Source organism: Aphelocoma coerulescens, chromosome 17 (assembly GCF_041296385.1).
Source record: "Aphelocoma coerulescens isolate FSJ_1873_10779 chromosome 17, UR_Acoe_1.0, whole genome shotgun sequence".
NCBI classification, from domain to species: domain Eukaryota; kingdom Metazoa; phylum Chordata; class Aves; order Passeriformes; family Corvidae; genus Aphelocoma; species Aphelocoma coerulescens.
The window spans coordinates 210,839-224,347 of NC_091030.1; the positions used below are offsets into that span (position 1 = coordinate 210,839).

Here is a 13,509-nt window from a genome sequence, read left to right on the forward strand (position 1 = left end):
AGGCTGGCTGCCCTTGGCCAGGATGGAATGCTGGAAACCCCTCCACCATCCGGGACAGGAGACTCCTGCAGGCACCAAGCCCAGCAAGATCACACAGCCCCTCACTAGCCCCAGGAGCACCTTGTGCCCCGCCAGCGCCCATACCCACGTCACTGTTTTCCAGAGATTGATCCTCCTCAGACACCTTCAGGAAGACCTCCTCCAGCGTGGTGTCCATCAGCCCAAAACTGGTGAGGTCCAGCTCTTCCAGGCTCTGCTCCAAGTGCTGTGGGAGCAAAGTGCTGCGTGAGGAGGGCAGATGTCCACAGTGCCACAGCCCTCTGCCTGTCCACCCTGCCAGCCCCTGCAGGTACCTGGAAGAGCCTCTCAAAGCAGCCCTTCTTGACAGCCTCACTGGGCAGGATGTAGGAGAGCTCTGTGTTGGTGTCTGAGATGAGGAGGCAGGAGGCCACGTACTTCTTGATGAACTGGGAGACGCGAGGCTCAGAGCAGGGGCTGACAGAGGAGTGACCCAGGGGGCTGTGTGGCTGGCCTGGCTCTGGGGCAGAGGGGCAGTACCCATTGGTCACTTCACACCTGGCCTCCCACCAAGACCCATCACATTTTCCCTACTCCCCAGTACCATGGGGGCTTCCCTGTCACCCTGACAGGCCTGGGGATGGTGTTCTGCAATGTGGTCCACACTGGATATCTCAGTGGGCAACCCACAAGCTGGAGAGAACCAGCACCTGCAGACAAATGCCACTGTGTAGGGTCTGGCCAAGGACCCAGCTCGGAAAAATTAAGGCTGAGCAATGGGACCTCCTACACCCCTACCCTATCCCCACTGCCCTCCAAGTGGCCTTAAGGAGACTCAGGATGGGAGTACTTGGGTGTTGACCTCTCCTTTGCTGGGCTGAAGAAGGGCTGGTGCCATCTACTCCTCTAAACAAAGGGTCCCACTGCTCCCCAGACCTGTGCCGTTCCTGGTGTCCGACTGCTTCTTCACCACTGTCAGCTTGTAGCCGTCACCATAGGTGCTCTTGAGGAACAATGGAGAACCACAGCACTTGAGCTTGCCATGGGAGATGATGGCGATGCGGTCCCCCAGCAGGTCAGCCTCATCCATGTGGTGTGTGGAGAGCAAGATGGTCCTCCCTGATGGCAGCACAAAGCCTCAGCAGAGGGGCCAGGGCTGCCACAGAGGAGTATGCCAGGCTCTGCCCAGCTCTGCTCACCTGGCTTGTACTTGAGGATGAGGTCCCAGATGGCCCTTCGGGCATATGGGTCCACACCAGCTGTGGGCTCATCCAAGATAACAGCCCGTGACCCACCCACGAAGGCAATGGCCACTGACAGCTTCCTCTTCATGCCGCCCGAGAGAGTCTGCACCTGGCAGTGCCGTTTGTTGGAGAGTTCCAGGTCCTCAATCATCCTGGGGACAGGGCAGAAGCACCAGGAATGCTGGGGGGGCTGTACTGGTGCCCAGTGCCTGTGGGGAGTATGTAATGCCTCTTCCCCACAAAGTACCTGCGGCCTTCAGCTGCTGGGACTGCCCAGCTGCAGTCAGGCCTATGAGCATCTTGTGCTCACTTCCACAGCCTAACACCCCAAGGGTGGGAAAACACTTGGTGGAGCTGCTCCAGGGGACACCTCTGCCCCCAGATCACACCCCCTGGTACAGCCAGCAGGACGGAGACTCACTCATGCCAAAGGCATGGATGAAGACAAAGGAGCTGGAGGGTGCCTACTTGTCCATCTCCTTGCGAATCTCCTCCTCTGCCATGCTCTTGAGCTGTGAGTAGAACCAGAGGTGCTCCTCCACTGTCAGCCTGTCAAAGAGCACGTTGTGCTGGGGACACATGCCCAGATTCTTCCGGATCTTGTCCATCTCCGTACGGATGTCATGGCCGTAGATGGTAGCAGAGCCCGATGTTGGAGGGAACAAGCCAGTGAGGATGGACCTGGATGGATGGAGAAAGGCAACAATGTGAGGGAGCTCATGTTCCTCAGTCTGGTCCCAATGCCAACCATCACCTCTGGGAGCACCTGCTGGGACCCAGGCAGAGCCCTATCAGCACAGGGCCATGAGCCTACTGCCTGTCCCATGTTTGTGCCAGCCCCACACCCACACTGCTGCCCTCTGGGCATGGCACCAGCTGCCACAGGGCCCTGCAGGGACATCCCAAAGCCCCTTCCTCACACCCTGCAGCTGGCCAGAGGAACATGGTCTCTGTCAGCCCGGACAGGCACTCACATGGTGGTGGTCTTGCCTGCACCATTGTGCCCCAGGAAGGACACCACCTGGTTCTCGTAGAGGTTGAGGCTCAGCTTGTTTAGCGCCAGCTTCTTGTCTGTCTTGTAGACTTTGGTGAGCTTGTCGATGCAGACAACCAAGGGGAGGTGGGTTGGCTCCTCCTCGATGCCCCTCGTCTCCTCTGCTGTGACAGTGGGATGGTGAGGAGCCAGAGGAGGGCAGGGAAGCCAGGCTTTGAGTGGGGCTCCCTGGGAATGAATCAACCCGCCTCCATCCCATGGCAGCTATGCTGGCTTGTGGTCCCTTCCCCTCTGCTTCTCACCCGTTTTCCCCCTCCCATGCCACAGTGGCAGCTCCCAGAGAGGCCACAGTGCTCGGCTCAGTATCCTGCCCTGACAAGAGCACAGGGGTCCATGGCCAAGGGAAGACCTTGCGGCAGAGCCAGGGCCACCCTTGTGCCATCCACTGCCGCCCCCAGCTGCCCTCACCCAGCCTCCGGCTCTCCATGGCACAGGCCTGATCCTCCTCCATGATGCTGAGGCGGGTGGTGCGTGACCACGGCCAGGTCCACTCCCAGGTCTCCACGCGCCCGTTGCCCAGCCAGTAAGACTTCTGGAAAGGGAAGTACCAGGGCCGTGGCAGGCCGAACATGCCTGCAACCACAACCCCAGGGAGTCAGGGCCAACCCTACACCCAGGGCCATGCAGAAGTTGCTGAGGGCTGGGTCAGAGCTTGGCACGGGCATGGGCTTGGGGGTTTCCCCAGGTCAGGTCACCACTGCAGGGTGGCAGCTGTGAACATTCCAGACAGCTGGGCTCAGGGCAGGTCTGTGGGCTGTGCCAGGAAACAAAGTCCTTTGGGATTCAGGTTGGGCTGGCTCATGCTTCAGTTTTACAATGAAAAAATAGGGAGCAGCTGAGATGCCTCCACAAGGGGAAATAAGGGGGATCGCTATCCCAGCTGTGGACATCCAGCTTTGCTACAGCTGGCCCCTGAACTGAGACACCTGGCTGACACCAGCAGATTAGGACATGTGGGCAGGTGTCCTCCAGCAAAGAGGCTCCTGTAAGGTCTGGGGTGCCCTCATGCCCCTCTGCCCACACGTACCCGGGTGCACGGCCTCGATGTACCATGTGAGTACCCCATACACCACGGCATCCACAACCAGCATCATCATGGACAGCAGGAGGTTGAAGTCATCTCCTTCCACAGGTGACTGGCTGAAGGTGTGCCACTGGATACCCACGCCAGCCACCTCATACAGCGCAAAGTACTTGGAGCCCAACCCAAAGGCTGTGGTGGACATGAGTGACTGTGAAGAGGTGGAGGGAAGGGAATGGCAGGTCAGCAGGAACCACAGGCCAGCTCCAGAGGAAGAGGTTGGGGTGAATTCCTACCCAGTACTGCCCCCACCCAGCCCCATGGAAATGCTCCTCGCCCTGAGAGGCAGCAAACCTTCTGGAGATACCTCCGAAGTCCCACAGGGAGGTGGTTCACATAGGCAATGGCTTGCCCAGGGCTTGGTGACAGCTTGGTGGCTTTGTACTAGACACGAGGTGCCTGAGGCAAACCTGGGACCAAGCACGTCCCCAGCTACCACAGCCAACTCACCGCAATGCACTTCTCAAAGGCTGTGATCTTGTCATGCGCCACCTCCTCCCGGATGGCCACATACATGTAGGGCACGTAGCTGAGGAAGTAGATGATGCCGCCACAGGCAGAGGCCAGCTTGGCCTTGGAGTAGAGCACCGACACCAGGAAGCTGCAGGGCGGACAGTGTCTCCTTAGATCCTGCTCCACCAGGACGTTCCCCACACCGGCTGGTTTTGGTGGTGTTGAGGCAATAAATTGGCTCCCCAAATCAGCTGCTTGGAGGGACTTGTGCCCCTCCACTGGCCCTTGCCCACACAGCTCCCAGAACCCTCGCTCCTGGCACAAGAATCTGGCACTGCCCATGCCCCTTTACTGCCCAGCACAGACCAGGCAGCTCACCAGAACATGATGGTGGCCACGGCATAGATGGCGAGGAAGAGCCATATGATGAGGACGTCGCTGTGCATCAGGACCTTGCCGTACTTGAGGATGGCAGTGAGCGCTGTGACCGAGATGGAGAGCTGGACAAAGCCAGTGATGAACCAAGCCACCCAGTGCACTGCATTGTTCAGGCCCATCATCTTCATCACCTGTGAGGCCAAAACTGCTGAGCGGGGCTGTCCCCAGCCCTGCGCACCCCTGCTGCCCCTCTCACTGGGCTGGGAGAACAAGGGGTAGCACCAAGGGAGCTGCTGGGAGTGGGCAGGACACAGCACCCTGTACTGGAGTGCCAAGGAGCTCGGCTTCCTCCGGCACTGGGCAGGGCTCATCTCATGCTGGGGACACTCAGAAGGACCATCTCAGCCCAGGGATTTGGGATCTGCATCTGCCCCAGCTCATATAACCCAGAAATACAAGGAAGGTGACCAAGGACACAGCACAGAATGTAGGACTCAGATATGCCCACACCTTCCCAAGAATCTCTTCCACCACCCCTACCTCTTTCAGGCGATGCTCCTTCTCTGTCACAATGTGCTGGATCATCATGGCCACCGAGTAGACCCAGGAGATCACCATGCAGAGGGGCATCATGTGCTCGATGACAAAGAGAAAGCTGATGGGGTAGAGGAAGAGAAAGGAGAACTGGATGGTGGCACTGCCACAGAGACCTGTGGAGACCCTGGGGCATGGGGCCTTGGAGGGGCTCTCCCACCAATCAGGGACAACCAGTCTCTAACCCAGCACCTCCTTAGTGCCCTAAAAGAACTTCTCCAGTGAGCCCACAGGACAATCCAGTGTTGTGGCTGACAGGTAGTAGCCACGGGCTCAGCCCAGGGCCCCGCCTACCATGGTGTGGATGGGGCCCTTTCCAATGCCCAAGAGTGTTGCTGGCTCTGGGACTTCTACAGGTGCTGCCTCCACATCACCGTAATCCATAACCACTGACAGACCCATGTGCCATTCCTTTACTTTGCTTTGCCTTCCTGAGCCTGGTAGTCCAAGGAACTGGACTTAACTGGTTGCTCATCATTCCCAGTGTCACCAATCTCTTTCAGGCCCCCAAACTTGTTCCCTTTCCCCGGCTATAGTATCCAGGGCTGCAAAGTGGAAGGGGGAAGGTCCTGAAGGTGAGTGCTACTCACTCATCCCGGGTATAACACGGGTACGGGAACATCTGTACGTAGTTGCCGGGCTCCACCACATCGTGGCCAACAAATGTGTTGATGAGGGCACGCTCCATCATGTCTGTGGAAGAGGAGGAGAGGCCAGGCTAAGTGCACAGGGGCCAGGGCTGTGGGCAGCTGTGGCAGGGCACTGACACTTACCCTGGATCCAGACGAAGCCATAGAGGAAGTAGAAGCGGCCGCCGGTGTTGGGGCCAGGCCGCCAGTATGCCCGACGGATCTCGTTGGTCTTCTCCGTGAAGCTGGAATTCTGCCGGATCTTGTACATGACATGAGGGGGCAAGGAGCCATCCCTGTTGGTCTGGAAGATGACGCCTGTGGGCAGCAGAAGAGGCAGAGAGTCCACAGGGGGACAGCCACATCAGCTGACCCACAGCAGCAGGAAGGGATGGCGAGGGCACCATGAGGGATGCCATGGATGAGACAGGCGGCATGGCCAGGGATGTGAGACCCCCATGGGATGCAAGGGCACACAGACAGCAGGCTGTGGGAGTGGGAGAGCCAGGACAGCAGCATGGGGCAGAGGATGGGCACCATGAGATGCTCAGCCCCCTCATCCACCCAAAACATGCACCAAGTGACCCACATCCTGAAGCCAGTGGCTCCAGGGCACAGCTGGAGAAGGGCAAAGTTTCAGGGACCCTTGAGAAGGGCTGGTTCCCAGGGACATACTGGCAAAGACCGTGACATTGTCCTGATAGGCCTGGTTCAGCGTGTAGTTGACAATGCTCTCCTCATCCGGGAAGCCTTTGAAGATGTCCACGCTGACCTAGTGGAAGGAGAGTCATAGAATCACTAAGATTGGAAAAGCCCTCTAAGATCATTGAGTCCATTAACCCAAAGACTTTCAAGCCCAGCACTAAACCATGTCCCCAGGTGTCAAATTCACACACTTTTTGAACACTTCCAGGGTTAGCACCACTGCCGTGGGCAGCCTGTTCCAGTGCTGATCACCCTTTCAGTGAAGTTCTCCCTAAAATCCAATCTAAACCTCCCCTGATACAACTTTAGGCTGTTTCCTGTTGTCCTGTCACCTGGGAGAAAAGACCAACCCCCACCTGGCTGCAACATCCTTCTAGGTAATTGTAGAGACTTAAAAGGTCCCTCCTGAGCTTCCTTTTCTCCAGGCTGAGGTCCCCCAGCTCTCTCAGTCCCTCCCCATCAGACCTGTGCTCCAGAACCTTCCCCAGCTCCAGTGCCCTTCTCTAGACATGCTCCAGCAGGCTAGCAAGATCCCAAGGCTCTGGATGGGTCTAGCACACAGAGCCTGCACACTCTACAGCATGTGCCACCCAAAGCCAGCCCCAGCCCCTGAAGTCAACAGTGTGTGAGCACTTCCACCCTAGACATCTACACCAAAGTTCCTCTGGACACTGCAGGAGCCACCACCTCCCCCAGGGCTCCTGCCCCATGCTCTTAAAATAGTCTCAGTGGATCTGACCCTCTTCAGCCCAACAGAGTCTGGCTGTGGGTGGTTCAACCTTCCCAAAGGTGGGCTCCCCCTCACCTTGGCCATGAAGTGGACCCAGCCACAGGCAGCATTGTCAATGGTATCCAGCTGCTGGAGCAGGACGCTGGCATTGGGCAGGGAGAAGTTGCCGTTGAGGAAGTTGTGGAGAACATCACTGTCGGAGACATTCAGGATCTCTGGGTGCTTGTGGAGGTCAGCAGTCAACTGAGACAGAGAGGAAGACATGGGAAGGAGAAGCTGGGGTATGCCCTGCCTCTCAGGTCACTGTCCTCCCCATGGACACAGGTAGGGCCCAAAGCTCCTCCTGGGGATGGGGGACAGCGTGCACACTGCGCAGGGATCCAGACTAGTCTCCACATGAGCAAGGTGGGTACCAGGGAGTACCCCATGAAGAAGTAACAGGGTATCTGGGGGGAGGACAACCCCTTCTCCACTGCCTGAGCCGTAAATCCCAGGCAGGCTCATCCTCACCACACTGTCCTACCTGCTGGAGCCAGCGGATGCGCCTCTGCAGCCTGCCCTCCTCCAGGTAGGCTCGGATCTCAGGGGAGATGTTCAGCCATGCCTTGGCGTAGTGGGTGACGTTGCCCACAAAGGCGAAGGTCTCATTGGCCTGGGGGCCAGGCAAAGGTCATACAACAGGCAGAGGCAGGGGCTTCCTGCTCTCTGGGATGGCTAGCAGCCATGGAGATACCTGCCCACCTCCCACTGCCTGTGAGAGCTGCCTGTTTCTGGCAGTCAACCTCTTCCCTGCCACACAGCCCATCTGCAGAGCAGGACTGGTGGGAGAAGGACAGGGGCCCCAGCCTATGCATCCTCACCTTCAGGATGACCTTGTCAACTTCGGTGCCCACAGGTGCATACAGGATTTTGGGGTTGCTGGTCATCAGATGCACAAGGAGGCCCAAGTTCCGCTGCTCCTTGCTGGTGAAGCCCAGTGAGCTCATGTTGCCCTGCTTCAGTGCCTCAGGCTCGATGGTCCTGCAAAGGGAGCTCAGGCTGTCCACTTTGCTTCAGGCCCAGCACCCCTTGCTGCAGGTAGCCCCCGCCCCTGCCCATGACAGGCCTTCACACTGACTCCAGCATGGTGCTGCCCAACACAGGGAGCATCCTCGGCTGCAGCACAAGGCTGCGGTCCAGCACCCATCCTGCCTACTCGGCAAGGGGTAACACCCCTGGCCTGTGCAGGGAGAACCTGGAGCCATCCCCCAGCACTCCTACCGGTTGTTGCCGCAGAGGATGGGCTGCAGCCCCGCCCAGAGCTGCACGAATGCTGAGAACTGCCCCTGGGGGTTGTCGCTGCCAGAAGGACCCTCCCCGGCACCCTCCTCCTCCTCTGCAGTGGCATTGCCGGCCGTGGCATTGGTGCCGGCCCAGCTGGTGCTGTTGGCAGTGGGCAGTGGGGCCTTGCTGGCACAGGCTCCCCTGGGCAGCAGCTTGGCCAGTGCTGAGAGGATGTCCACGTCACGGAGAACCTTCTCCATCTCCACCAGGTCCTCAAGGAGGGCACGGAGGCGGTGCTGGGTGGCCGTGCTGTTCACCTCCTCCAGCTTCAGCTGTCAGGATGAGTGGACAAGGAGTTACTCATTGCTGGGACAACAAAGGGTTCTGCTTGCCATTAGGAAGGGACCAATGGGGACCCCAAGCAGTAGCAACTCCACTTTCTTGGTTAAAAGGTTGGAGCTGTGCCCAGGAAAGGCCCTGGACTCACTGCTGTGCACCTGTGGCTATGAGGCAGTGAGAATGGTGGCAAACGCTGGCAGGGACTTGGGTTAGGACACAAGATATCATTCAAGACAGGAAGAAGGGTGGTCCTCTGCTTCTACAAAGGACCGAGCTTGGGTGGGACAAGGAATGGGAACTCAGAGCCAGCCTTGAGCTGTGCCACCAAGGGCCTTGCCGGTCCTGGGGAGAGAAGCTGGCAGGGACACATTGGAACACGTTGGAGACACTCAGTCCCATCCAACAGGCAGTGTCCAAACAAGTGCTAGAGGGGAAATCACCTGGGATCTTACCATGGAGCTGGGTAGGGGGTGCTCATGTCAGGGAAGGGGGTGACCAGGAGAAGCCAGGCCATATAATAGTTCCCCATCCCAACACAATGCTAGCTGAGTAGAAACCTCTGCCCAAGTCTCGTTCCTGCCACCAGCCTGCCCCGCCTGCTCAGCTCTCACCCTGCTGACAATCTTGGGGGTGTCCAGCTGCTCCTGGAGCTCGGTGGCCAGCTGGGCAAAGCGCTCCTGGCGGGTGGCTCGGCTGCCATTGCAGGCCAGCGCCCGGTACGCTGCCAGCAGCGGCTGCTGCCTGGGGGACACGCGCAGGAGGCGGCGCAGCCCCCCTGGGTTCTGCTCACACGTCAGCTGCTCCAGCACTGGCCCGGTGAAGAGGACACTCTACAGGGCAGGAAGTTGTAGGGACAGCGCTGCAGTGCCCACTCTGGCAGAGCAGCCCAGGTTGCCCCATGAGGTGCTCACCTCCATCTCGGTGACAAAGGCCTGGGGGCTATCAGAGAGGGCAGGTGCCACAGCAGTGCTGGTGAGGCCCAGAGCCTGGGAGAGAATGCGGAGCAGCGCCGGCCGGTGTGGGACTGCCACTGGGTCCCGCAGCACCCTGTGAACCAGCCCTTCCTGCAGGCTCCTCCAGCCACTGGGGAGGCTCTTCTGCAAGACAAAGAATGGGGATGGCTGGTGGGATGGGGCCTCCCCCCAGACCCCCATCCTTGTGTGTCCCCAAGCATACATGAACAGCCCCACAGCACCCATGGTCTCCATGGGGGACGGGGGGGGTGGAAAAAGGGATGTGCAGAGGCAGGGGTCTCCCACATGCCAGACACAAAGGGGGAACAATCTCCCCTGCTCCCTCTACAGCCACCAACCAGGCAGTGCCAACCCTCACTGCAATGGCAAACCCAGGCATAGGCACTGGTGTGTCTCATAACCCTGGGGGAACTGGTGGCAGCTCCAGGATGGACACCAGCCATCCCTGCTGCTGCTCTGCCCCCTGACAACGTTCTGCCACAGCCCCTCTACAGCCCTCACTGCCCTCTACTGCCCCAGACAGCCCCAGATCACCTGGGATGGGATATCGAGGGGAAAAGAGGACAGGCTCTACCCTACTATGTCCCCTGCATGCAGCACCGCTCCTCACCTCCAGCTGTGTCATCTTCTTGCTGGGGCCAAACCCATCCCACAGGTCTCGCTCATGGGTCTCATCGGGTACCAAAGGAAAGGAATCAAAAAACTGGCGGTACACCTGCACCGAGATGAGAGCAGGACTGCCAGGTGTGCCAAGTGGAGCAGGGTAGGATAAATCCCAGCTGCTTGCCATTCACGGGGCAGCACAGACCCCTGCAAAGCCCAGAGGTCACCCACCTCCCGCAAGTCAATGCTGGAGCCCAGGAGCAGCTCAGCTGTGCTGTTGGGGAGGGACAAGTTCTGCATCAGGAAGCGCCGCAGCTCGCCCTGGTCTTTGGCCGCCCACGCCAGTGTGAAGCCAGACCCTGCCAAGGAGCAAGGTGGGGTGTCAGAGCAGCCCACCAGCATCAGGGACACGGCACGGCCCCAGAGCTGGCCCGTTGCAGTGATGCAGGACAGTGGCACGGCACTGCCCCACACACCACCACTTTGCTGGGTGCCAGGCAAGTTGGCACTCTCTGTCCCTGCCCACACAGGCAGGTGGGGCAGGCAGAGCACAACCCACCTGCGAGGCTGCTGAAGTGGGTCTCCATGGAGCTGGGCTCAGGGCTGCTGAGGGCCTCCAGGTGCCGGCGCAGCGACTCTAGCTCCTCCTCCAGTCCTGGGTGCTGTGGGTCGAAGAGGCTGCTTTGCTCTACTGCCTCGCTGAGGTGTTCCAGAATCTGTGTCACCCTGCGAGAGTCCAGCACCACCCTGGCTTCAGGGACAGAGGGATGGGGACACCTTCCCCAGAGCTCTGGGGAAAACAGCCCTTCAGGTGCAGGGGACAGCAGTCCTGTCTGAAACGGGGCACCACTGCCCTTGCCTGCGCACTGAATCCAGTGTGCCAGGGTTCAGAGGAGAGCCCCAGCACCTCAAGGTGTCTCCAGGAGCCACCTCCATCCTTCTCCCAGCACCGAACACCTGGGAGCCCACAGCAGAACAGACAGACCAAGGTGTCCCCTGCACCCTGAGGACACGGTGGTCTGCACTTTGGGGGATGCCAAAAGTGCTTCTGCCTCAGCCCCAGGGTGGCAGTGCCAGCATGGAAAGGGGCAGGCTCTGTGTGGAAGCATGAGGGGTGGGAGAGGAAGTGCATGGTGAGGGCAGGACTCACGTGGAGTTGGAGTACTGCAGGAAGCCAAACTCGTCACGCTGGCCATCGGGGCACAGGGACTGCATGACCGGCAGGATCCCAGCTGACGTGAGCGGGGCCGCCGTGTAGAAAGCTGGAGCCAGTAAGAGTGCAGAAGAGGCCAAGGAAAGTGCGGGCAGCGGGGAGGAGAGGCAAAGAGGCAGGGAGGGGGAAGGAGGCCACCAGAGAAACAGACACTCAGTTCAGAAAAGCACACGCTGGGGTCTGTGAGCCCATGGGAGGCTGGCGGCCATGGTCAGAAGTCAGCAGTTTTCCCATCAGGGCAGTCCTGGCTGGTGACTCTGTGGGGCTGCAGGCAGCTCCAGCACCCCTGGCTCCAGCCCTCTTGCCCCCACCCACTCTGCCCTGAGTGATGGGTCCCTTGAGTCCCATGATGATGCCAGTTTCTGCTGCTTGCCCCCAAGGTGGCCACCAACCTCCTCCAGGCTCCCAGCCTCTCCTGTTAGTAGCCTCAGAGGCAGTGGTGGATCTCCAGAGGAAAAGGAGGAAGAATATGACAGGGAAAACAGTCGTCACCTGCAGCTCCCAGAGCCCCCAGCCTCCCCCCAACCCGGCTGCCCCGACGTGCGGCGGCTGGAGGTGGGTGGAAATGGAGACACAGAACGAGAACATGGAAGAAACAAGAAGCAGCAAAGGGCTGGCAAACCTTCCCCCCTCCACTGACACTGAATCATCATCCCTGCTGGGACCCTCCTATGTCCCTCCCCAGGGCAGGGCAAGCCCAGAATGCCCCTGCCTGATGGGGAGCACAGGTTGTCACCGGGCAGTGCCAGGCAGGGACCCTGCTCTCGCCACCCATCCGATGACCCTGTGGTTAGAGATAGGTCAGTGCTGTTAGCATGGCCACAATCGGTGGGGACTGGTGAAGATGGGCTTCTGGCAGGAACAAGAGACAGGTGCAGCATGGGATGGGCCAGCTGGGATGGTGGGACCCACACTGGTGGCCATGCCACAGTTTGGTGACAAAGTCAGTGCACAGCATCTTCCTGGCCTTGAGGCTCCTCTAGTGCCACATCCCAGCTTGTCCCAGCCATGAGGGGCCAAGACAGGGACCTGGTGGTGATGCCAGGGTGGGAGCCAGCCCCAACCCCTTGGTGATTGGCCAAGACTGGGTGACCACAGGCCACCACATGGGTGACAGGACCCAGCAGACCTTGCCCTAGGAGGGAGGCAAGAAGAAGGGGTAAGACAAGCTTCCACCTGGCCTGGAGAGCCCTGTGAAGCCCAGGAGGCTGGGGACATGGCCACCAGTAGCCCCAGCACTTGGGGAACCCAGCACCATCAGCCAAGGGGGTACACCACCATGGCTGGTCAGTCCCCAGGGAGGAGCAGGCAGGGGCCATACTGTGCTGCCCAAGCTCATCTTCACCAGCTGTGGAGGAAGGCAAGGGGGTTACAGAGGCAGGGATTAGGCCAGAGTGAGTTGATCTAAACCAGGCTCTTCCTCCCCAGACTACGAGGCCTGCACTGGCAAGGGAATGGGGGGAGGCACCCACCCGTCCCACCAACTTACAGACTGGCGCATGCAGTTGAGGCATGAAGGGCAGGCGGGCAGGGGAGATGGTGGGAGAGAAAAAGAAAACATGAGCAAAAAAGAACAAAAACCAAACCAAAAACCACACAACACGGAGCGCACGTCAGCGCCGGGGCAGGAACCCGGGCAGTGCCTGCCGCAGCCGGACCGCGCTGGCAGCTGGGCTCTCCCTCGCCGGCACACACTGAAACACAGGCTCAAACCATCGTTACCTGGGGTCACCACCAGGGCCCAGCATCTCCCCTGGCTCTGCTGTGCCATCTGTGCCAGGGCACCCATCAGGGTGGGCATCCACAGGCCCTTGCAAGCTGGCAGCTCCACTCCGCTGCCTCCTCCCAGCAGCACAGACTGCAGGCACCAGAGCCCAGGCCAAAGTTCCAGCTGGAATTCTCCCAGAGTCCTCAGCTCTGGTCCCATCAATTTATCATCCTGCCAGGCCTCTGGCCCCCTCCAGGGCCAGGCACAGGGCTTTCTGTAAGTCACTTTCCCCCTCACTGGGGAGCCCTTCCCAGAGCCACTCCAACTGACCCTCGAGAACTCGAGGGGACTGTGACTGTTCCAGCACCATCCGGCTCACCCTTCCCCATGCAAAATGTCCGTGCTGATGACAGTCACAGGCTGGTTAGTGCTGCCACCCCCAGGGGAGCCTCCCCAGACTGGGACAGACTGCTACTTCCACCCACCATGTCTGCCCCACCAGTCCTTGGCTGTAGCCCCTGCC

At 59.6% G+C, this 13,509-nt stretch overlaps 1 protein-coding gene across 6 annotated transcripts in view; it reads right to left on the minus strand.

The window, feature by feature from the left end:
* ABCA2 (ATP binding cassette subfamily A member 2) overlaps positions 1-13,509 on the minus strand; it is a 34,150-nt gene that overhangs the window by 13,272 nt on the left and 7,369 nt on the right. For 2 of the 6 annotated variants that reach the window (XM_069031903.1, XM_069031900.1), the window contains exons 3-26: positions 11,216-11,327; positions 10,625-10,791; positions 10,297-10,424; positions 10,073-10,177; positions 9,400-9,585; positions 9,100-9,318; positions 8,147-8,481; positions 7,747-7,906; positions 7,410-7,538; positions 6,962-7,129; positions 6,127-6,223; positions 5,596-5,769; positions 5,413-5,515; positions 4,769-4,883; positions 4,229-4,419; positions 3,848-3,998; positions 3,344-3,548; positions 2,725-2,889; positions 2,237-2,420; positions 1,731-1,943; positions 1,218-1,414; positions 955-1,137; positions 354-538; positions 145-265 (exon numbers count right to left, since the gene is read on the minus strand). In XM_069031903.1, coding sequence (XP_068888004.1) covers positions 145-265; positions 354-538; positions 955-1,137; positions 1,218-1,414; positions 1,731-1,943; positions 2,237-2,420; positions 2,725-2,889; positions 3,344-3,548; positions 3,848-3,998; positions 4,229-4,419; positions 4,769-4,883; positions 5,413-5,515; positions 5,596-5,769; positions 6,127-6,223; positions 6,962-7,129; positions 7,410-7,538; positions 7,747-7,906; positions 8,147-8,481; positions 9,100-9,318; positions 9,400-9,585; positions 10,073-10,177; positions 10,297-10,424; positions 10,625-10,791; positions 11,216-11,327 — 3,993 coding nt within the window. Of the gene's footprint in view, positions 1-144; positions 266-353; positions 539-954; positions 1,138-1,217; positions 1,415-1,730; positions 1,944-2,236; positions 2,421-2,724; positions 2,890-3,343; positions 3,549-3,847; positions 3,999-4,228; positions 4,420-4,768; positions 4,884-5,412; positions 5,516-5,595; positions 5,770-6,126; positions 6,224-6,961; positions 7,130-7,409; positions 7,539-7,746; positions 7,907-8,146; positions 8,482-9,099; positions 9,319-9,399; positions 9,586-10,072; positions 10,178-10,296; positions 10,425-10,624; positions 10,792-11,215; positions 11,328-12,767; positions 13,442-13,509 lie in introns of those variants that run through there. The other 4 variants (XM_069031904.1, XM_069031902.1, XM_069031901.1 and 1 more) reach the window with 4 other exon arrangements.